At 44.0% G+C, this 24,861-nt stretch overlaps 1 protein-coding gene across 2 annotated transcripts in view; it reads right to left on the reverse strand.

Moving 5' to 3' along the window:
- The window catches only part of INO80 (INO80 complex ATPase subunit), a 140,899-nt gene extending 117,266 nt beyond the window's left edge, over positions 1 to 23,633 (reverse strand). For both annotated transcript variants that reach the window (XM_028850755.2, XM_015141961.3), the window contains exons 1-4: positions 23,431 to 23,633; positions 3,342 to 3,527; positions 2,931 to 3,100; positions 2,717 to 2,784 (exon numbers count right to left, since the gene is read on the reverse strand). In XM_028850755.2, the coding sequence (XP_028706588.1) occupies positions 2,717 to 2,784; positions 2,931 to 3,100; positions 3,342 to 3,484 (381 nt within the window). In that variant the 5' untranslated portion in view covers positions 3,485 to 3,527; positions 23,431 to 23,633. The remainder of the gene's footprint in view (positions 1 to 2,716; positions 2,785 to 2,930; positions 3,101 to 3,341; positions 3,528 to 23,430) is intronic.
- Between the last annotated feature and the right edge of the window lie 1,228 nt (positions 23,634 to 24,861).

Raw genomic sequence — 24,861 nt, forward strand, 5'->3', positions numbered from 1 at the left:
TCCCAGCACTTTGGGAGGCCGAGGCAGGGGGATCACAAGGTCAGGAGTTTGAGAACAGTCTGGCCAACATGGTGAAACCCTGTCTCTCCTAAAAATACAAAAATTAGCTGGGCGTGGTGGCGAGTGCCTGTAGTTCCAGCTACTTGGGAGGTGGAGGCAGGAGAATCGCTTGAACCCAGGAGGCAGAGGCTGCAGTGAGCTGAGATCGCACCACTGCACTACAGCCTGGGCGACAGAGAAAGACTCCATCTCAAAAAAAAAGAAAAAAGAAAATGGAGAGTGACTGCTAACGGGTACAAGGTTCATTTTAGAATGTTAAAAATTTTCTAAGATTACATTGTAATCATGGGTATACAACTTTGTAAATACATGAAAAACTACTAAATTTTAACCTTTAAAAGGGTGAATTTGGCCAGGCACGGTGGCTCACACTTGTAATCCCAGCACTTTGAGAGGCTGAGGCAGGCAGATTGCTTGAGCTCAGGAGTTCGAGACCAGCCTGGGCAACATGGCGAAACCCCCAAAAATTAGCTGAACGTGGTGGTGCGGGCCTGTAGTCCTACTTCACAGGTGTGAGACTGGAGGATCACTAGAGCCCAGGAGGTCGAAGCTGCACTAAGCTGAGATTGCACCACTGCACTCCCTCCAGGGTGAAAAAGTAAGACCCTGTCTCAAAAATAAATAAATAAAAATAAAATAAAATGAAAAGGTGAATTTTATGGCAATGAATTATAACTCAATTTTTCAAAATATGACAGCTAAGCATAATAATTTCTGCATTTCCAACAGCCTAAAGCGTCACTGATATTGACCAAATTGGACCTTTTACATATGAGCCTTTTGAAGGACCTAGTGATAATAATGAAGGCTTTTAATTGCTTTTGAGTACTTCACAGGAAAAGTAGAAAAGAGAAATAATTAGTTTCAGTAAAAGAAGTACTATCCTTGGCCGGGCGCAGTGGCTCACGCCTGTAATCCCAGCACTTTGGGAGGCCGAGGTGGACGGATCACAAGGTCAGGAGATTGAGACCACGGTGAAACCCCGTCTCTACTAAAAATACAAAAAAAAAAATTAGCCGGGCGCGGTGGCAGGCGCCTGTAGTCCCAGCTACTCAGGAGGCTGAGGCAGGAGAATGGCATGAACCCAGGAAGTGGAGCTTGCAGTGAGCCCAGATCGCACCACTGCACTCCAGCCTGGGGGACAGAGCGAGACTCCGTCTCAAAAAAAAAAAGAAATACTATCCTTAATTCAGTTTGGCCACTGACAGTAATCTTGTAAGAGTGTAAATGAGATTAACAACCTCTCTGCTTGTAAACACTCCAATGGCTTAAGACTACAATGACAGTAAAACACAAATTCCTTAACATAGTATACAAGGCCTATGTGATCATAGCCTTGTAACGTCATCTTCCACCATCCTCCTCATTCACTGTGCTCTAGCCATACTAGACTACTTCTTCCGCCAAGCATACTAAGCTGTTTCTCTTCTCAGGACTTTTATGGTTGTTCCTTCTGACTGAAATGCTGTTACCCTAGATACAAGATGGTTCTCTGTGATCGTTCAGAATCAGTTGAAATGTTACCACTTTAAAGAAGCCATGTTTATTTACTTGTTTTACAGGCTTACTAACTGCTTGCCTCCTTTAGAATGTAAGCACTACTGGGCAGGAAACTTGCGCAACCACAATAGTACCTGGCACATGCACATGGATGCACTAAATCAACATCTGTTCAATGAATAAGCTACTCAGGAACTTACGAAAGTTATAGAATTAATATTCCTGATTATGTGACCCAATGAATGCAAGGACTTCATCTGATAAATTTTTGTACTTCCTCTTTCCCCTCAGTACATTATAACAGGTTGAGCATCCCTATTCCAAAAACCCAAAACACCCCAAAATCTCAAAGGTTTTGGGCACCAATAAGATGCCACAAGGGGAAAATTCCACACCTGACCTCATGTGACAAGTCACAGTAAAAACACAGGTATACAACACAGAGTTTATTCAGCATCCCCAAGGGAAAAATATACCATCAGGCAATGTGTATAATGTGTATATAAAACATAAATGAATTTCGTGTTTATTAACTTGGGTCCCATCTCCAAGATATCTCATTTCGTATTGCAAATATTAAAAAAAAAAAAAAAAAATCTGAGGCTGGGTGTGGTGGCTCACGCCTATAATCCCAGCACTATGGGAGGCCGAGGTGGGCGGATCACCTGAGGTCAGGAGTTCAAGACCAACCTAGCTAACATGGTGAAACCCTGTTTCTACTAAAAATACAAAAAAATTAGCCGGGCATGGTGATGCGTGCCTGTAATCCCAGCTACTCGGGAGGGTGAGGCAGAAGAATTGCTTGAACCCGGGAGGCGGAGGTTGCAGTGAGCTGAGATCACGCCATTGCACTCAAGCTTGGGCAACAAGAGCGACACGCCAACTCAAAAACAAAGAAACAAACAAAATCTGAAACACGTCTGGTCTCAAACATTTCAGATTAGCAATACTCAACCTGTACTCAATTCATGTTTGCTAAATGACTTCATTGAATCCTCCAGATTTTTTCAATAATCTCTTCAAAAAAACACATCCAGTATAAAGGACTCATATTTGAAAAACTCTGTCAATCTGCCAAAATGAGTTGATAACTTTCCCATCTATTAGTAACTTTAGTAGACTATATGCATTGTAAACATTCTGCTTTATCTCTTACCTTTAGCCACTTTCTGCTTTTCTTCAGCTTAGAGAAATTATATAAATTCCCCTTATCACATTTTGATTCTGTATAAAGAAACACAAAGAATAAAAAAATTAAAGGATGACTGCCTCAAGATAACTGATAGTCCAAAGGGGGATGTCACACCACACTGAGGATGACTGCCTCAAGATAACTGATAGTCCAAAGGGGGATGTCACACCACACTGACCTGACTGTAGAACTCCATTCAGAGAATATGTGTTCAACATTCCAGAACTGCCTGCTCCAGAAGTTTCTCCAAGCAATGAATTTGGAGGTTCTTCCTTAACTTGTATTAAGGGATCCCCAGACTGGGGCAATAAGGGATTACTGTCATCCAGTCCATCTTCACTGTCATCACTATAAATTGAAGAATGAATTCACAATTACAGCTGACTCAATAAAACATGATAATTTAAAGTTAGTAGAACTGGACACTTTACAGAAGAAACTGATCCTCTGAAATAAATTGACTGTTTTTATTTGAAAGAAGCAAAAGAAAATATCAAATATAAAAATCATAAGATACTTTAATCCTATAAAATCTATAAGGATGATGGAAATCAGGAATTTGGTAAAATATATTGCAAAGATAACATACCTAGAAATATTTCTATTGAAGATGGCTGACGTTTGTCGCAGGAAATGGTCCAACCGGAGGGCCCTCTCCAAGTACTGAAGATAGAGGGGCTTTGCCAGCTCGGTGCAGCCGCCATCATCCCTGGCACCCAACTCCGAGGCCATAGAACAAATCTGTCTTCATGCACAAGGACCTCCGACTGCACGGCTGCAGAACAGAGATAAGAAGTGAAAGGTGAAATTACTATCCATTCTCCCCTTCTCTTGCCTGCTTGCTCCCAATATGAAGAGAAATCAGACCTTCTAGAACACAAGACACTAAGAAGATAGGAGTCTGCAGAAAGATCATGATAAAGCTCTTGTTAGACACTGCCTCCTAAAGCAAAGGCAGAAGTTAAAAGGATATGAAGAATATAAAAATAAAGCAACACGGTTACATTTCACAATGAAAATTCATATTATACTTTTTCAAAATAGTATCTTAAAATGTATACCCACTTCCTTTATCCCTTTCAATAAAAAATTGCCCAAAACTATGAATAAACAACTATCCAAATCTACACCCCAAGCTCACTGTTGTGCACCTCAGAAAGGAAAGTACTAGAGGAGCACTTGTTCTCAGCATTACCTTCAAATGGGTGCCCCCCTCTTCATTTTGAATTCATATTCGTACATATATGTAAGGTATCTTATTTATAAGGGAATAGATGTATTGGCAGAGTATTTTACTATCCTTTGTAAAAATGCTATAATGAGTAAAATTTAGAAATGATTTAGAAAATTGGAGCAAAAAGAATAAAAGTGAGGGTGAGAAACATGGGTATAGCCTAAGCATTGTCTTTGCTACCTTACAATGTTAAAGACGTTAGGGTCAGAACATCTTCACTAGAGACATAATCACACAATCAGTATAACAACTTTTCTCCCACCACTTTCTTGTTTGTTTTTTTGTTTTTTGAGATGGAGTCTCACTCTGTCGCCCAGGCTGGAGTTCAAGCAATTCTCCTGCCTCAGCCTCCCGAGTAGCTGGGACTACAGGAGCCCATCACCACGCCCAGCTAATTTTTGCATTTTTAGTGGAGATGGGGTTTCACCACGTTGGTCAGGCTGGTCTTGAACTCCTGATCTCAAGCAATCCACCCACCTCAGCCTCCCACAGTGTTGGGATTACAGGCGTGAGCCACTGCGCCCAGCCTTCTCCCACCACTTTCAAACAGTAACTTCTGCCTTATACCTGGTTATCTCTAAATACTTAAACGGTTACAGTAGGATTAAATAATGACTTAATTTAGACTAATAAGCCCACCAAATGACGTAAATACTCAATAAGCCATAGATTATTATTTCTTTCAGACAGAGTTTCACTCTTGCAGTGCGGTGATGTCAGCTTAGGGCAACCTCTGCCTCATAGGTTCAAGGGATTCTCCTGCCTCAGGCTCCCAAGTAGCTGGGATTGCAGGTGTCCGCCACCACGCCCGGTTAATTTTTTGTATTTTCAGTACAGACAGGGTTTCACCATGTTGGCCGGGCTGGTCTCGAACTCCTGACCTCAGGTGATCCACCCATCCCAGCCTTCCAAAGTGCTAGGATTACAGGCATGAGCCACTGCGCCCCGTCCCATAAATTATTTTATTACAAGTTCCTAAAACAAACTAAGTGAGACTGGGCACGGTGGCTCACGCCTGTAATCCCAGCACTTTGGGAGGCTGAGGTGGGTGGATCATTTGAAGTCAGGAGTTTGAGACCAGCATAGCCAACATGGTAAAACCCCGTCCTCTACTAAAAATACAAAAATTAGCTGGGTGTGGTGGCGGGCACCTGTAATCCCATCTACTCAGGAGACTGAGGCAGGAGAATCACTTGAACCTGGGAGGCAGAAGTTGCAGTGAGCCGAGACTGTGCCATTGCACTCCAGCCTGGGCAATGACAGCAAAACCCCATCTCAAAAAACAAAAACAAAAAAACTAAGTGATAAGTTTTTTTGTTGTTTCTTTGTATTTTTAGTAGAGACGGGGTTTCATCGTGTTAGCCAGCATGGTCTTCTGACCTTGTGATCTGCCTGCCTCGGCCTCCCAAAGTGCTGGGATTACAGGCGTGGGCCCCTACACCTGGCCAACTAAGTGACAAGCTTTAAAGGCAATCATATATCTTTGAGTTTTCTTTTTTTTTTTTTTTTTTTTTTACAGTTTTCTAATATAACCTTTCTATCTAAAACAGTATAACTTCTAGAAAAACCAGGAGAAAATCTTCATGACTGACCATAAAAAGTTCTAGATACGCAATCAAAAGCAAGAAAGATCAAAAATGAGACCACGCAAATTAAAAATGTTTACACTTTAAAATACATCAAGAAAATGAAGACAAACTAGGCACAGCAGCTCATGCCTGTAATCCCAACACTCTGGGAGACTGAAGTGGAAGGATCACTTGAGCCCAGGAAGACAAGATCAACCTGGGCAACACAGTGAGATCCCATCTCTTCAAAAGAATTTAAAATTAGCTGGGCATGGTGGCACACGCCTCTGGACAAACTATTAGGGAGGCTGAAGTGGGAGGATCATTTACAGCCCAGGAGGTTGAGGCTACAGTGAGCCATGATCTTGCAACTGCACTCCAGCCTGGGTGACACAAAAAGAAAAAAAAAGAAAAAGAAAAAAGAAAATGAAGACAAGCCACAGACTAGAAGATATTTGCAAGTCATCTATCTGATAAAGGTCTTGTATTCACATGAACAACTCCTTTTTTTACACAGTTGTTTGTCAGTGTGTACACATAAAACTTACAACTCTATAAGATAAATAACCCAATTTAAAAATGGGCAAACGATTTTGAACAGACATTTTACCAGCAAAGATGTATGACTACCTAATGGACACATGAAAAAATGCTGAATATCAATAAATTAAAAATAAAATTACAGCAACATACTACTTTATACCCACTAGAATAATAAAAAAGATAGGCTAGACACAGTGGCTCACACCTATAATCCCAACATTTAGGAGGCTGAAGTGGGTGGATCCACTGAGCCCAGGAGTTTGAGACCCGCCTGGGCAACATAGCAGGACCCTGTCTCTACAAAAAATTTTAAAATTAGCCAAGTATGGTGATGCATACCTGTAGTGCCAGCTACTCAAGAGGCTGAGTCAAGAGGATTGCTTGAGCCCAGGAAGTCCAGGCTGCAGTAAGCTATCATTGTGCCACTGCACTCTAGCCTGGAGTAAGACCCTGTCTCAAAAAAAAACCACACAAGAGAGTAAGAGAAAGGGAAAGAACAAGAAAAGAGGCCGGGCGCGGTGGCTCAAGCCTGTAATCCCAGCACTTTGGGAGGCCGAGACGGGCGGATCACGAGGTCAGGAGATCGAGAGACCATCCCGGCTAACACGGTAAAACCCCGTCTCTACTAAAAAATACAAAAAAAAAAAAAACTAGCCGGGCGAGGTGGCGGGCGCCTGTAGTCCCAGCTACTCCGGAGGCTGAGGCAGGAGAATGGCATAAACCCGGGAGGCGGAGCTTGCAGTGAGCTGAGATCCGGCCACTGCACTCCAGCCTGGGTGACAGAGCAAGACTCCGTCTCAAAAAAAAAAAAAAGAAAAAAGAAAAAAAAAAAGAAAAGAAAAAAAAAAAAATGTTCCAAACTCCCATTGTGGCGACAGTTGCACAATTCTGCAAATCTACCAAAAATATATTCAAAATATGCTGAACTGTGTATTTTATTTAAATTATGTGAATTTCATAGTATGTAAATTGTCAGTCTTGGTAACATGAAGAAAAAAGAATGCTAAAAAATAATTTTGGCCAGGTACAGTGGCTGAAGCTTGTAATCCCAGCACTTTGGGAGGTAAGGCAGGAGGACAGCTTGAGTCCAAGAGTTCAAGACCAGCCTAAGTAACATAGCAAGACCTTGTTTCTACAAAATAAATTTAAAAATTAGCTGAGTGTGGTGGCATGCACCTGTAATCCCAGCTATTCAGGAGGCTGAGGAGGGAGGATGGTTTGATGCCTAAGAGGCTGAGACCTCAGTGAGTCATGAATGCACCACTGTACTCTAGCCTGTGTAACAGAGTGAGACTATCCAAAAAAAAAAAAAAAAAAAAAACTTTAAATTTCACCTTTTCAAAGTGAGACCTAACATACCCACTCCAGAAGATTTCAAAGACGTCGGTTTTTAAAATACAACAAAATTCCCTTAATTAGAGAACAGCAAATAATTCATCTTGATGCATGTATAAATCAGTAAAAGTACTCTGCTTGGCTCCACCCCAAGCTTTTATTACGGAACAATTAATCCATGCTCTACTTATTTTACCTGATAACAAAAATGACACTAATTAAGGAGGTATGACTACCAAGTAATACTGAGTGATTCAAAAGGAATGGAATATTTTCAAAACTTATTCCTCAGTACCTATGTGAATATGAAATCAAAAACAATTTGTTGAAGAAAGACCACAGTTACTTCTAGTCTTACAATGCTCAATATACACTCCCTTTTGACGCCCCGTATACATCAATCCTATCAATTGATTCATCCCAGAAATCATCTTTGCAGCACATCACCACTGATGGCTGAAATGACAGGTACAATGCAATCCCTTATGTCCACAATACCACCAAAAAAAGGTGCTGCAAGCACGAAATTCTCCACATATCTCCACAAGTAGTCTTATGATGACATCTGGAGAACCAAGTTATATCATTTTTTAAATGTTCAATTTTTTTCTTTATGGTGGCAAAATATACATAACATAAAAACTTACCACTTTAACCATTTTTAAGTGTACACTTCAGTGGCATTATATACTTTCACATTGTTGTACAACCATTACTACCTACCATCCGCAATTTTTTCTTTTTTTTTTTTTTCTTTTTTTTTTTGAGACAGAGTCTCCCTCTGTCGCCCAGGCTGGAGCACAATGGGGCTATCTTGGCTCACCACAATCTCCGCCTCCTGGGTTCAAGTAATTCTCTCACCTCCAGCCTCCCAAGTAGCTGGGACTATAGGCACATGCCACCACGCCTGGCTAATTTTTGTATTTCTAGTAGAGATGGAGTTTTACCATGTTGGCCAGGCTGGTCTCAAACTCCTGGCCTCAAGTGATCCACCCACCTCAGCCTCCCAAAGTACTGAGATTATAGGCATCAGCCACCCACTGAGCTGACAATTATTTTTTAGTCACCTTTTAAGATTGCTGGCCTCCCAATTCAGCCTAGTCTTGATTAGCATGTTAAAAGCTGCTGCTATAATAACCACTTTCATCTCCTCTATTTGTCTCTCATTCCCTACAAGAAAACTGCATGGCCATCACCCTGACCCATCTGTTACTGTCCAGCTTCAGCAAAACACTTGATAATTCTCAATAACCCTTTTACCCACCTTCTATCAATTGTTTCTCATTCTCTACCAAGATTACTTCAAATCTTTTTTCCCTCTTCCTCAAAATTCTGAAGTCATTCCCCACTTATCTTGGAAGAGCCTGAGAAACAAATCATTCCATCCTCTTTTATTTCACCTTAGCTCAATAGTTTCCTCTTACTTGTTGTGTTATTTGAGTCACCAACACAAATAAACTTTATTTGTAACTCTTAGTCAAGGTGATTCTCCATACTCGTACAAAAGATATGCCTATTTCTTGCCGGGCACAGTGGCTCGTGTCTGTAATCCCAGCACTCTGGGAGGCTGAGGCGGACAGATCACAAGGTCAGGAGTTTGAGACCAACCTGGCTAACACGGTGAAATCCTGTCTTTACTAAAAATACAAAAAATTGGCCGGGCACGGTGGCTAACGCCTGTAATCTCAGCACTTTGGGAGGCCAAGGCGGGCGGATCATGAGGTCAGGAGAGCAAGACCATCCTGGCAAACACGGTGAAAACCCATCTCTACTAAAAATACAAAAAATTAGCCGGGCATAGTGGCAGGAGCCTGTAGTCCCAGCTACTCGGGAGGCTGAGGCAGGAGAATGGCATGAACCCAGGAGGCGGAGCTTGCAGTGAGCCAAGATTGCGCCACTGCACTCCAGCCTGGGCAACAGAGCGAGACTCCGTCTCAAAAAAAAAAAAAAAAAAAAAAAAGAAAAAAAGAAAAAAAATTACAAAAAATTAGCTGGGCTTGGTGGCATGCACCTGTAGTCCCAGCTACTCAGGAGGCTGAGGCAGGAGAATTATTTGAACCCGGGAGGTGGAGGTTGCAGTGAGCCAAGATTGTATCACTAAACTCCAGCCTGGGTGACAGAGCAAGACTCCACCTCAAAAAAGAAGATATGACTATTTCTTATGTCACCTATTATGGGTTTGTGCCCATGCATTTGCATTTTAAAATACATACTGTGTAACTGTAAGTTACTTTATTTATGTTTCCCCAATATATTACAATTAGGGCATCATACTGCTTTTTAAAATTACATGTTATATTACCTATAGATTTCATTTTAGGATTTTAAAAAGGGCATATTAGGCCAGGCGCGGTGGCTCACGTCTGTAATCCTAGCTCTTTGGGAGGCCGAGGCAGGCGGATCACCTGAGGTCAGGAGTTTGAGACCAGCCTAACCAATATGGTGAAACCCCATCTCTACTAAAAATACAAAAATTAGCTGGGCATGGTGGTGGGTGCTTGTAGTCCCAGCTACTTGGGAGGCTGAGGCATTTGCGTGGTCTCATTTTTGATCTTTCTTGCTTTTGATTGCGTATCTAGAACTTTTTATGGTCAGTCATGAAGATTTTCTCCTGGTTTTTCTAGAAGTTATACTGTTTTAGATAGAAAGGTTATATTAGAAAACTGTAAAAAAAAAAAAAAAAAAAAAAGAAAACTCAAAGATATATGATTGCCTTTAAAGCTTGTCACTTAGTTGGCCAGGTGTAGGGGCCCACGCCTGTAATCCCAGCACTTTGGGAGGCCGAGGCAGGCAGATCACAAGGTCAGAAGACCATTGCTTGAACTCAGGAGGTGGAGGTTACAGTGAGCCAAGATCATGCTACTGTACTCCAGCCTGGGAAACAGATCGAGACTCCGTCTCAAAGGAAAAAAAAAAGGGCGGGTGTATTATAAAATATTTGTAATAAAAAAGGAGAGTTGGGTCTGATACAGTTGAGAACCATGCTCTCTGATAACCACTGTTTATCAGAACGAATGAAGTCAATATTGCTGAGCGACTCTTGCTTTTGGATACTCTACTGTATAATCTTTGAAAACTTGGACTATTCCTTCTTTAACTCCTTGACTGAAACTTTATTCTAAATGTGGAGTACACCAAAGTTCTGTCATCTATTCCTACCCCTTAGAAAATCTCATCTTCTACCAGGAATTCAATTAACACTGTTGTATGACTGACCCTCTAGCTCTCAACTTGCACAGCATACAATCCACATTTCTAGATGCTTCTAGAAATGCTTTCTAGATGCTTTCTAGTCCCTACAAACCCAAACTACTCATATGGCTCCACAGAAGCTAGTTCATCTGTCTTTCCTATTTATATAACAATTATTCAGACTCAAAATCTATGAATCATTTTTTACACCCCCTTCTACTTCTCTCCTGACATACAGTGAGCCCCAATGTGTAGTTAATTCCTCTTTGGGAATAATGTCTGGAATATGTCAGTTTCTTCCTATTATCAGTGTTTTCATTTAGCTTCTTAGCCTCACACCTAGACTACTGCTTCCTAATTTGAGTTTCCCACCTCCAGGTTCTTATCACTCTAATTCATCCTCACAGATACTTCCAGATCAGTATTCCCAAATCATCACTCTTGTTTTATATTTTTTTGAGACACAGTCTCACTTTGTCACCCCAGCTGGAGTCCAGTGGCGCGATCTCAGCTCACTGCAACCTCCATCTCCCTGGCTCAAGCAATTTTCCTGCCTCAGCCTCGCAGGTAGCTGGGATTACAGGTGCCCATCACTACGCCCGGCTAATTTTTCCTATTTTCAGTAGAGAAGGGGTTTCACCATGTTGGTCAGGCTGATCTCAAACTCTTGACCTCAAGTGATCCACCTGCCTCAGCCTCCCAAAGCACTGGGATTACAGGTGTAAGCTACCGCACCCAGCCCAAATTCATCATTCTGATTATGTCATTAGTTCCTCAATAGTTTTCCAAAACTCAATAAAATCTAAATTCTTCAGCCTGAAATTTAAAGACCTTTATCATCTGGTTTTGAGTTACTTTTTCAATTTAATCTTTTACGACTTCCCCACATTCCAGCCAAATTAAGAGTTCCTTTAAAATGTCTCTTAACTTCCTATTAGACCTGTCTCACTTCGAGCAAAAATGCTCTTTAAAATTCATCTCACCGCCAGGCACGCTGGCTCACACCTATAATTCCAGCACTTTGGGAGGCCAAGGCAGGCTGATCACCTGAGGTCAGGAGTTTCGAGACCAGCCTGACCAACATGGAGAAACCTCGTCTCTACTAAAAACACAACAAAATTAGCTAGGCATGGTGGCGCATGCCTGTAATCCCACCTACTTGGGAGGTGGAGGCAGTAGAATCGCTTGAACCCGAGAGGCGGAGGTTGTGGCCACTGCACTCCAATCTGGGCAGTAAGAACAAAACTCCGTCTCAAAAAAAAAAAAAAAAGTAATAAAGTAAAATAAAATTCATCTGACCACACGCTCATACTGTATTGCTAAGGATGAAAGAACTATTCAGTATGTTTTCGGAACAATTCATCACTGAATAGCCTGTTCCACACCCTGAACTCTGGCTCTTCATTATCCTGAATGCGAACTCTGATCATACTTCAGCTGCCCTGCCAACAGCTTCATGTTAATGGTAAACTGTATGCTTCAGAATCATACTCTCATATATCAGACTTCCTGAGCTGTGTTCATGAGTAATTCTGGGCTGATTGCTTCATACTCTCTAGTTACTACTAGGCCCTTATTTCTTTTTTTTTCTTTTTTTTTTTTTTTTTAATGGGGACTCTTGCTCTTTCTCCCAGTCTGGAGTGCAGCGGTCCAATCTTGGCTCACTGCAACCTCCGCCTCCCAGATTCAAGGGATTCTCCTGCCTCAGCCTTCTGAGTAGCTGGGATTACAGGCGTGAGCCACCACGCCCAGCTAATTTTTTTTGTATTTTAGTAGAGATGAGGTTTCACCACGTTGGCCAGGCTGGTCTCAAACTCCTGACCTCAAGTGATTTGTCTGCCTCGGCCTCCCAAAGTGCTGGGATTACAGGTATGAGCTACCATACCCGGCCAACTTCTTATCAGTATTTATATTGTACAGAATTACATATTCTGTACAAAATTCACTTTTATACTTTTTTTTTTTTTTTTTTTTTGAGACAGAGTCTTGCTCTGTCGCCCAGGCTGGGGTGCAGTGGCCGGATCTCAGCTCACTGCAAGCTCCGCCTCCCGGGTTTAGACCATTCTCCTGCCTCAGCCTCCCGAGTAGCTGGGACTACAGGCGCCCGCCACCTCGCCCGGCTAGTTTTTTGTATTTTTTAGTAGAGACGGGGTTTCACCGTGTTAGCCAGGATGGTCTCGATCTCCTGACCTCGTGATCCGCCCGTCTCGGCCTCCCAAAGTGCTGGGATTACAGGCTTGAGCCACCGCGCCCGGCCTTTTATACTTAATTTTACTACGCTAAAAGTCAGTGTTCATTATGGGAGTGGACACACTTAACCAGTCTGGGTAGTAACAGAGAAGTTACGCAGAACTGTGTTCCTCAAAGAAGACTGAAAATCAAAGTTAAGGTAATTCATCCCAAAGACAAACCATCTGCAAATAAGCATGAGTTGAACTGTACACTAACTGGATCCTGCTTTTCAAACTGTAGATATTTCATTCAGTCATATCTGTGATGATTATATAAAGAGTAAATGTTATTACTTTCACTCTATTAACTATGTGGTCTAACAATCAACAAGAAGATATGTTTACATCAAACCAGGTGGTTGATAAATATTTCTTCAAATGTTAGACATTTTCCTTTATGCAAGAAGCTTGGGGGTTGGGGAGTACCTCCATTATAAAGAATTCCAAGTGGGGATCCAAATTTCTCTATTTTCTCAAATACTTAGTAAGGAGGCTACATACACACCCATTCTACTGAGATTCATGTGCCAAATGTTTCATATGTGTTTGCATTTTCATTTAAACCTTATATGATGTCAACATTATTACAACCATCATTTTACAAAGAAACTGAGCTTAACTAACTCACCCAAGATCATACAAACAGAAGTGCGCCAAGATGGGAATCCAAGAAGTGTGACTTCAAAGCCCCACAAGATTAAGTACTCCAAGTCTGAAGTACTTGCAGCAAATTAGAGGCTCCCAGGACATAAAACTATGCCACTGGAGTATTTCAAAGAGTATTTTAATTTATTCAATCATTCAATCATCTGTTTATATCAATATAAAACTTTATTTTATAATATGGGTCATAATCCAATTCTACTTTGATTTTGCTACTCAAATTGTTCCAGCTTTGGTCACCGGAAACTTTCAGTTTGTTCCTTTGCTCCTTTGACATAACCCCATTAATGTGAAATTTTGTTGTTTTTAGAGCACCTTCTTATTTTTTGGCACAAGATACTCAAGGTTCATCTTATATATATTTCCTGCCCCAATCACAGAATCAACCATTTCTCCAAGGAGCCCTAGTTTCTTTTACTGGAGAATAGTATTAGAAACTAAGATCCGGGGCCAGGTGTGCTGGCTCACACCTGTAATCCCAACGATTTGGGAGGATGAGGCAGGAGGACTGCTTGAGCCCACCAGTTCAAGACCAGCCTGGGTAACATAGGGAGACCCACCTCTCTATAAAAATAGAAAACTTTGACTGATCGCAGTGACTCACGCCTGTAATACCAGCATTTTGGGAGGCCGATCACTTGAGCTCTGGAGTTTGAGACCAGTCTGGGCAACATAGCGAAATCCCATCTCTATGAAAAATACAAAAATTAGCCACACGTGGTGGCGAGCACCTATAATCCCAGCTACCTGGGAGGCTGGGATGCGAGGATGGCTTAAGCCCGAGAGACAGAGGTTGCTGTAAACTGAGATTGCACCACCAAAACCCAGCCCGGGTGAAAGGGCCAGACCCTGTCTCAAAAAAAAAAAAAAAGGAAATAAAAAAAGAAAAAAATTAGATTAGCTGGGCATAGTGGCATACACCTGTGGTCCCAGACCCAGCTATTTGGGAGGCTGAGGTGGGAGGATAGCTTGAGTCTGGAAGGTCATGGTTGCAGTGAGCATGCCACTGCACTCCAGCCTGGGTGACAGGTCAAGATCCATGTCTCAAGGAAGAAAAGAAACCAAGATCTGGGCACTAGGTGCACTCCTAGGTGTTGTTTCTTTCAACTTTCTCAGCTGACAAAGAATGGAAATATATCTGTGTATATTAACTCAAGTATGTACATATATCTACAAATATTTCTACATATAAACATGGAACTATTTTGCACTGGTATCTCCAATTTGAATCCATTACCACAAAGATTATTCTAGCCTCCTCACCTTGCTTATCTGTAAATTCCACTCCAACAGTGAAAAGCCTGCCTCCTGCCATCCATTTACTTAACTGTTCAATTGTAGTTACATACATAATCAGTAACACATTTTCATTTAAACCAGTATCAGAATTGTTAACCTCTACCCCTTTGGGATGTAACTTTATCAATTAAAGTATAAGGCTTATGTACAGTTCCTTTTGTCTTACAGAGTCCACTCATTTCCCAAGTTACTTAAAACAGCACCTTCCTCCCAATTAGCAAGATTGTTTCACACATTTGTGATAGTTTCTCCTGCCAAGGTTTGCATGCCTCAGAGGCCTTGACCTCTAAAAAAAATTTTTTTAACTTGCATACATTGAAGCTTACTCTTAGCCCAGAACAGCAGATCACACCTGTAATCCTAGCACTTCAGGAGGCCAAGGCAGGCGATCACTTGAGGCCAGGAGTTCAAGACCAGGAGTTTGAGACCAGCCTGGCCAACACGGTGAAACCCTATCTCTACTAAAAATACAAAAATTAGCCAGGCATTGTGGCACACACCTGTAATCCCAGCTACTTCGGAGGCTGAGGCAGGAGAATTGCTTGAACTCAGGAGGTGAAGGTTGCAGTGAGCCATGATCGTGACACTGCACTCCAGTATGGGTGACAGTAGAAGACTCTGTCATTAAAAAATAACTACCTAGGCCGGGCGTGGTGGCTCATGCCTATAATCCCAGCACTTTGGGAGGCCAAGGCGGGTGGATCATTTAAGGTCAGGAGTTCGAGGCCAGCCTGGCCAACATGGTGAAACCCCGTCACTACTAAAAGTACAAAAATTAGCTGGGTGCCCTGGTGGGCACCTGTAATCCCAGCTACTCAGGAGGCTGAGACAGGAGAATCGCTTGAGCCTGGAAAACAGAGGTGGCAGTGAGCTGAGATCGTGCCACTGCACTCCAGTCTGGGCAACAGAGCGAGACTATGTCTCAATAAATAAATAATAGGCCGGGCATGGTGGCTCATGCCTGTAATCCCAGGACTTTGGGAGGCCGAGGCGTGTGGATCACGAGGTCAGGAGTGTGAGACCAGCCTGATCAACGTGGTGAAACCCCGTCCCTACTAAAAATACAAAAATTAGCTGGGCATGGTGGTGCACGCCTGTAATCCCAGCTACTAGGGAGGCTGAGGCAGGAAAATCGCTTGAACTCAGGAGGCAGAGGTCGTGGTGAGCCAAGATCGCATCACTGCACTCCAGCCTTGGCAACAGAGCAAGACTGTGTCTCAAAAAATAAATAAATAAATAAATAAACAAGCTTTACTCTTTGTGCTGTAAAGTTCTATGGGTTATGACAAATGCATAATGCCACGTGTCCACCATTACAGTATCAAACAGAATACTTTTATCAAGCAGTAATTTTAACTGAATTAAACAATACAACTTTCAGTGGAAACAGCATGGTAAGGAAGAAAGATGATGAAGTCAAGAGCTGTGAGGTGAATCCATTGAAAAGCCACAAATCGACGAGGACTGGCAGCTACCCACTCTGGGTCTCAATAGTTCCACTGTTAAATGGGGGTTCAATTCAACTAACAATATATAGCATTTATTAAACATTATGTATCAGCAATGGTGCTAAGCACATCACATGGATTGCCTCATTTATATCTAACAACACTATTAAGTAGACACTGAGACAGCAGGACATCCACCCTCAGAACAGGAACCTTTGTACAAAACAGAAAATTAAATAAGGGTGATGTTGAAAAACGCAAGAATATGTGGGATCAGAAGCACACCCAGTGCCACACCATGGAAAAGGGAGGCCAGCAAAAGACTGGGCCAAATCTCCACAGTCTCTTTGGAAAGAAGACAGGTCAGGCTATTGGATTCACTTACACAGATGCCAGTAAGAAAAAAAGCATCGCCTAGGAGGAGGATACACTGATACAGTATTTGGAGAATCCTAAGAAGTACATTCCTGGAACAAAAATGATCTTTGCCAGCATTAATAAGGCAGAAAAGGACAGATCTGACAGCTTACCTCAAAAAAGCTACTAATGGCTAGGCACAGTGGCTCACGCCTGTAATCCCAGCACTTTGGGAGGCCAAGGCGGGCAGATCACTTGAGGTCAGGAGCTCGAGACCAGCCTGGCCAACATGGTGAAACCCCATCTCTACTAAAAATACAAAAATTAGCTTGGCATGGTGGTGGGCACCTGTAATTCCAGCTACTAGGGAGGCTGAGGCAGGAGAACTGTTTGAACCCGGGAGGCAGAGGTTGCAGTGAGCCGAGATTGCCCCACTGCACTATAGCCTGGGTGAAAGAGTAAGACACCTCAAAAAAAAAAAAAAAAAAATGTACTAATGAGTAATTGATCACTGCCATATTTATTACAAAACAGAAATGTCTGGCCAGGCACAGTGGCTCATGGCTGTAACCCTAGCACTTTGGGAGGCTGAGGCAGGTGGATCACCTAAGGTCAAGAGTTAAAGATCAGCTTGGCCACATGGTGAAACCCCGTCTCTACTAAAAATACAAAAATTACGCCAGGCGCGGTGGCTCATACCTATAATCCCAGCACTTTGGGAGGCTGAGGCGGATGGATCACCTGAGGTCAGGAGTTTGAGATCAGCCTGGTCTACATGCTAAAACCCCATCTCTACTAAAAATACAAAAATTAGCCAGGTGTGGTGGCAAGCACCTGTAGTCCTAGCTACTTAGGAGGCTGAGGCAGAAGAATCACTTGAACCTAGGGGTGGAGGTTGCAGTGAACCGAGATAGTACCACTGCACTCCAGCCTGGACAACAGAGTGAGACTCCATCTCAAAAAGAAAAAAAAAATGGCCAGGCATGGTGGCGAGTGCCTGTAATCCCAGCTACTGGGGAGGCTGAGGCAGGAGAATTGCTTGAATCTGGGAGGCAGAGGTTGCAGTGAGCTGAGATCATGCTACTGCACACCAACCTAGGCGACAAGCAAAACTCTGTCTCAAAAAAAAAAAAAAAAAAAAGAAGAAAAAAAAGAAAACTGGCTGTGGTTAAACGAATATAGTTGGTTTTTTGGATTTTATTTTTATTTTTATTTTGAGACGGAGTTTCCCTCTGTCGCCAGGCTGGAGTGCAGGGACGCAATCTTGGCTCACTGCAACCTCCACCTCCAGGGTTCAAGCGATTCTACTGCCTCAGCCTCCCAAGTAGCTGGGACTACATGCACGCGCCAGCACGCCCAGCTAATTTTTGTGTTTTTAGTAAAGATGGGATTTCACCATGTTGGCCAGGATGGTCTCGATCGCTTGACCTCATGATACACCCGCCTCGGCCTCCAAAAGTGCTGGGATTACAAATTTAAGCCACGGCACCCGGCCTCTTTTATTTTTTAGACAGGGTCTCGCTTGTCATCCAGGCTGGAATGCCGTGGCAGGATCACAGCTCACTGTAGCCTTGACCTGCTGAGCTCAGGCGATCCTCCCATTTTAGCCAGCCTCCAGAGTAGCTGGGACTACAGGCATGTACCACCATGCCCAGCTAATTTTTTTCTGGAGATGGGGTTTTGGCATATTGCCCAGGCTGGTCTCAAACTCCTAGACTCAAGTGATTTGCCTGCCTCGGTCTCCCAAAGTGCTGAGATTACAGGTGTGAGCTACCGTGAAGGTCTTGGTTTTTATTTTAACAGTAATTCCAATTAAGTAAATGATACCACTGTTTTCCCCTTCTAAAGATATGACTGAACTTCATTAGTAATGTTCAACTTTTCATCAAGATGGTGAATGCCATCTTAAAACCTACAGAAGATTGGCTTTATATTTAGATTTATATAACTGGTTATGTTAGCACACGTAAACACTGGCAAAATTCCTTCATTGTCTCAGAACCAAGCACAATTCACCTGTGTTTTGTTTTTATTTGCCTCTTAAAGGAAAGGGCTGATGATAAGGCAGCAATGTCTACACTTTTGGCCTTAACTATGCCAAGCTAATTAGAATTCCTTGTAACTAAAATGGTTCCTTTTACTTACTGAAAAGCACTTTAGGGTGTGGTTTATGTGTAATATCAAATAAGGAACAGTTAACGCTTAAAAAATAAAATAGACCAGCCACAGTGGTTCACGCCTATAATCCTAGCACTTTGGGAGGTAGAGGCAGGCAGATCACCTGAGGTCAGGAGTTCCAGACCAGCCTGGTCAATATGGTGAAACCCCATCTCTACTAAGCATACAAAAATTAGCTGGGCATGATGGCACATGCCTGTAGTCCCAGCTACTCAGGAGGCTGAGGCAGGAGAATTGCTTGAACCCGGGAGGCGGAGGTTGCAGTGAGCCAAGATCGCACCACTGCACTCCAGCCTGGCAAAAGAGCGAGACTCCGCCTCAAAAAAAATGATTTTTTTTTTAAATGGTCTGGCCTGTTCTTAAGCCTTAACAATCTTATTCACTAAGAAGTTTCAAAAACAGGCCAGGCACAGTGGTTCACATCTATAATCCCAGCACTTTGGGAGGTCAAGGTGGGTGGATCGATCATGACGTCAGGAGTTTGAGACCAGCCTAGCTAACATGGTGAAACCCCGTTTCTACCAAAAATACAAAAATTAGCCGGGTGTGGTGGTGCAAAATCCTAGCTACTCGGGAGGCTGAGGCAGGAGAATCCCTTGAACCTGGGAGGTGGAGGTTGCAGTAAGCCGAAATCACACCACTGCACTCCAGCCTGAGCTACAAGAGCAAAACTCTGTCTCAAAAAAAAAAAAAACCTCTTTGCCGGGAGGGGGAAAAATACCTCTTGCCCAACAGAATAGGTGTCTTCAGACTACAAAGGGGTCCAAGATACATTAAAAAATGTTAAGAACCCTGCTCTGGAGGGAATAGCTCTGTTGCCCAGGCTGGAGAATAGCTCTGTTGCCCAGGCTGGAGTGCAGTGGCACAATCAGGGTTCACTGTAGCCTCAACTTCCCGGGCTCAAGCAAACCTCCCATCTCAGCTTTCCAAGTAGTTGAACTACAGGTACACATCACCCTAGTCCAAAAATTTTATTTTCTGTAGAGATGAGGTCTCACTATGTTGACCAGGCTGGTCTCAAGCTCCTCAAGCTCATGTAATCCTCCCTCCTCTGCCTCCCAAAGTGCTGGAATTACAGGTGTAAACCACTAGGCCTGGCCGAAAATACTCTTCAAAATATTTATGGGGAAGGCAGAAGGACTGTAACAAAAGCAGAATACTGATTCTGTCATTTACTGGCTATGTGATTTAAGTTGGTTTCAATTTTCTCATCTGTAAAATGAGGATAACTACCAGCAAGTTTCATGAGAATTAAAATGATAATATATAAGGTATCCACCATACTGACTCACAAAAGTTGTCTGATATTAGTATCTGATATTAGTATGTGATACTAGTATTGATATTATCTGATATCAGTATCTGATATTAGTATTGTCTGATATTAGTATGCCCTTCTCATTCTCTACATGCTATAGCCTATCATATCAAGATTTTGATACTTAAGATCCAACTTTAAAACTTTTCAACTGTTGGCCGGGCACAGTGGCTCACACCTGTAATACCAGCACTTTGGGAGGCCGAGGCAGGAAGATCATAAGATCAAGACATCGAGACCAGCCTGGCCAACACAGTGAAACCCCGTCTCTATTAAAAATACAAAAATTAGCCAGGCGTGGTGGCATATGCTGCTTGGGAGACTGAAGCAGGAGAATTTCTCGAACCCAGGAGGCAGAGGCCGCAGTGAGCCTAGATCGTGCCACTGCACTCTAGCCTGGTGACAGGGCGAGACTCCATCTCAAAAAAAAAAATAGAAACTTTTCAACTGTTTTCCTACAAAAACTCGGTCTCCTATTAACACTAACCCACTCTGTCCACTCTAAAATCCACTGCGTCCTAGCATTTACATTTCATGTGTATTTTGTCGTTGTTGTTGTTGTCGAGCCAGCTTGGGCTCTTGTCGTCCAGGCTGGAGTGCAGTGGCTCGATCTCGGCTCACTGCAATCTCCACCTCCTGGGCTCAAGCCATCCTCCCACCTCAGCCTCCCAAGTAGTTGGGACTACAGGTGCACATCACCATGCTTAGCTAATTTTTGTACTTTCTGTAGAGACAGGATTTTGCCATGTTGTCCATGCTGATTTCAAACTCCTGAGCTCAAGCAATCCGCCTGCCTAGGCCTCCCAAAGTGCTGGGATTACAGGTGTGAGCCACCAAGCCTAGCCTATTTAATGTGAATTTGTAGGCTGACATATAAAATCCCCTAGCCAGTTTTTTTGTTTGTTTGTTTTGTTTTGTTTTGTCGAGATGGAGTTTGCTCTTGTTGCCCAGGCTGGAGTGCAGTGGTGTGATCTCGGCTCACTGCAACCGCCGCCTCCCAGGTTTAAGCGATTCTCCTGCCTCAGCCTCCTGACTAGCTGGGATTACAGGTGTGTGCCACCACGCCCAGCTAATTTTTTGTATTTTTGGTAGAGACAGAGTTTCATCATGTTGGCCAGGCTGTTTTCGAACTCCTGACCTCAGGTGATCCACCCGCCTCAGTCTCCCAAAGTGCAGGGATTACAGGCATGAGCCACCGCACCCAGCCAACAAACTTTCATTAAGTGAACTTCTAATACCACAGCTTATAATTTGTTTTGTTTTGTTTCTAGAGACAGGGTCTCGCTCTCCGCCCAGGCTTGAGTGCACTGGCACAATCATAGCTCACAAGGGACTCAAGTGATCCTCTTGCCTCCTGAGTAACGGACTACAGGCTTGAGACACCATACCCAGCATCATAGCTCTTGATTTGTTGCTTTGGCTTAATCACATTTCCACCTTGATGTACTCAAAATGTTTTTATTAGTCATAAACTTTTCTAATCACATTTGTGCTCACTACAATTATTTCCTATCACAATTTACAGACTTTCAAAAATTGATTCAGTTTCTACTGAAATAAAATGTAGAGGAAAAGAACACAGTAAACAAAAACGATGGAATTTAATCCCTTAAAAACAAAATTCATTTTAAAGTCTAGAAGGTATGCAACTTTTACCACACATAATGATTTCAAATTGTTTTACAGGAGGAGCAGCTTGGAAATTTCAAACATAAAATGCAACTGCAACAGAATATTATTAGGCATTAAAAGCGAATGAGGCCATGTGCGGTGGCTCATGCCTGTAATCCCAGCACTCTGGGAGGCCAAGGCAGGCCGATCACTTGAGGTCAGGAGTTCGAGACAGGTCTGGTCAACATGGTGAAACCAAGTCTCTTCTAAAAATACAAAAATTGGCCGGGTGTGGTGGTGGCCGCCTGTAATCCCAGCTACTCGGCTGACGCACGAGAAGCGCTCGAACCTGGGAGGCAGAGGTTGCAGTGAGTCGGGACCGCCCCATCGCACTTCAGCCTGGGCGACAGAGTAAGACTCATTCTCAAAAAAAAAAAAAAAAAGAATTAAGTCCCGATATATGCTACAACATGGATGAACCCTGAAAACACCATGTTAAGTGAAACAAACCAGGCAAAGAAAGATACATGTTGTATGTTTCTTTTTTTAGGCAATCTAGGCAGAAAATATATTAGTGGTTACCTGAGGCTGGAGAGAGAGGGAATGGGGAGTGACTGCTAAATGGCTTCCAGAGATTCTTTTTTAGGGTGATTAATTTTAGGGTGATTAAAATAGTGGTTGATAGCTACAGAACTTAATAGTTTTAGAAAATCACTGAATTATACACTTTAGAAACCTGAATCTTTTGGTATTTGAATCATATTTCAATAAAGCTATTATTTAATTTAAATTGCCAGTGAAAAGCCACAATAATTTTGTGAAGGAAATAATGAAAGTCACTGACTGGAAAACTAACCTGTGACGTTAGCCAGGTCAACCTCCAAATTCCTTCCCCCATTTCTAACAAGTACATCAAACTAGAGACAGTGTGTGAATCAAAGAATTCCAGGCACAGTTGGCTGTTAACTAGAATAGTAAGTGGCTTCCTAGGCTCTGTCACTCCTAAACTGTAGGGGGCTTCCAGCCTCGGAGATTACGGAAGTAGTACTTTTCATTAGCAAGCTCAAAAAGAAGTGTCAAAATAGGATGACACTTTCCTAGTCGCTCTGCAAAAACCTAAAAAACCAGAAGCGGTGTCATCTAGACACTCCTAAGTCTATGCAGGTGTCAGCCTGCCCTAACCCAACACCAGCCAGCAGCGTGCACCATTCAACCACATCTTAACTTGCCCCTTACAAATTGACACTTACACTAACAAGTCCTTAGATCTCATTTGTTTAAAATGACAGATATGCAACCCTCACGGGGTTCCCACTCAAGGCCTTCCAGCCTCCGCCCTGCCCCTGCCCACCCCCAAACCTACACACGTGTTAGCCCGACACCGCCCCACCGGGTCCCACGTGCACCTGGTCTAACACACTCCCCACGTGTGGGCGCCCCACGGGCTTCCTCAGGTAGCTGAGGTCACCGCATGACCCCCGGTCTCCAGAGATATGAGACGGGAAGGACGAGGCCCTAGTCACCGAGGTCCCAACCCTGCGGGGAGTGTCCACACCCATCCTCCATACTAACCCCAACAAATGCAAGGGCCGGGGGCGACGGCCCCTTTAAGACGCGGCCCAGTTGTCGCCCGCAGAGAGGGGCGCAACAAGACCTACACAACCCCCTCTCCGTTCGCCCGCCCACGTCTAGTCGCCTCACCTCGGGCCGCCTGGCCCCGCCGCCGCGACGGCGGCGGAGGGGGGGCGGGGTGCGGGCGGGGTCCGGAGGGGGGGGTCGCCCCGCCGACGGTGGAGCCGCGGTTCGCTCTCTGAGGCCGTGGGACGGTGACTGCGTTGGGCGTGGACGCTCCTAGCTCGCTCCCTCCGCGGCTCCTGGGACCCCAAGATGGCGGCGGCGCTGAGGCGGCTGCGGGCGCTGGGCCGGCGGCGGCGGCGGCCACTTTCACTCACTGAGAGGAGCGGAGCAGGGACACGGGGAGCCATGGCGGGGGGGAGGAGAGGCGCCATAGCCAGGCCAGAACAATCGAGCCGCTACACGGGTGGCTTACCCCCGCCCCGCCCACACTCACTGCTCGTCGCCTGCCCGTGGCCACCCGCAGTGCCGCTGCCGTCGGCCTCGCGCAGCTCGCACCCCGCCGCTGCCACCTGACGCCCCGTGCGAACTGGGGTTCGAGGGGAGACCCTGATCCATGCCATCTGAGTACAGATTGGTCGGGGCTGGGACTGGCGAAGATTGCCGAAAGGCGGCGGGGAGGAGGAGGAGGATGTCATCGCTACAGTGAGCAAGCAGATCTCGCGGGAGGAAATGTCGCGAGAGCTTTTCAGGCCCGCAACCGCCGAAGCAAGGTTACTTTTCCCGGAAGTAACGTCAATCGAAACCGCCCGGGATCCTGGGATATTTGTTCCCGCAGGCTAGAGGTGGGAAGGTGCAGCCGAATTGATAGATCTCTTGAGGGGAAGGAGAAGCTCATATCTGGTATTTTATTACCAGTTTCTGACCCCTTTGGAAGGGGTTGTAGATTGTCGGGGAAGTGCCGGGAAGTTCGACTACCATACAGTGATTAGTTTGGGGCTCCCATTTAGACTCTGGGACCAAGAGCCCTAGAGGTTAGGTAAGACAGCATAGTTAGATAAGATGTCTATGTGAAGGTTGTAGGATACAAGGACTTGGGAACACGCAGACCTGTTATCGGAAATGCCAGCCTGTTCTCACATCCATACAGTGTGCCTTTGAAAAGTGAATACTTTTACCTGTGCCAACTCTACAATTTGAGTCCACTGCCACCCACATTTACTAAACTTGGGGTCTCGCTATGTTGCCCAGTCTAGTGGGCTGGTCCCAGTCTCCTGGCCTGTAGTGATCCTCCTGCCTGGAAGGATCACCTCAGGCCAAACGTCTTAGAGCAGCCCATTAGACTGGTCAACATAGCAAGACCCCGTCTCTACGAAAGAGAAAACGTAATACACGTAATCGACCCAACCACCAGGGTGTGTGGTGAGAATTGCCTAGTGTAAGGCCTAGGTGTAGATAAGAGTTAGAACTTTCTAAAAGTTAAATGTGCTGTTATTTCAGTTCCTTTGGGTGTCATTGTTTAATCCATTTCAATCTGGCCCTTAGCATTTAACCGAA

The sequence above is a fragment of the Macaca mulatta genome, chromosome 7 (assembly GCF_049350105.2).
Source record: "Macaca mulatta isolate MMU2019108-1 chromosome 7, T2T-MMU8v2.0, whole genome shotgun sequence".
NCBI lineage: Eukaryota > Metazoa > Chordata > Mammalia > Primates > Cercopithecidae > Macaca > Macaca mulatta.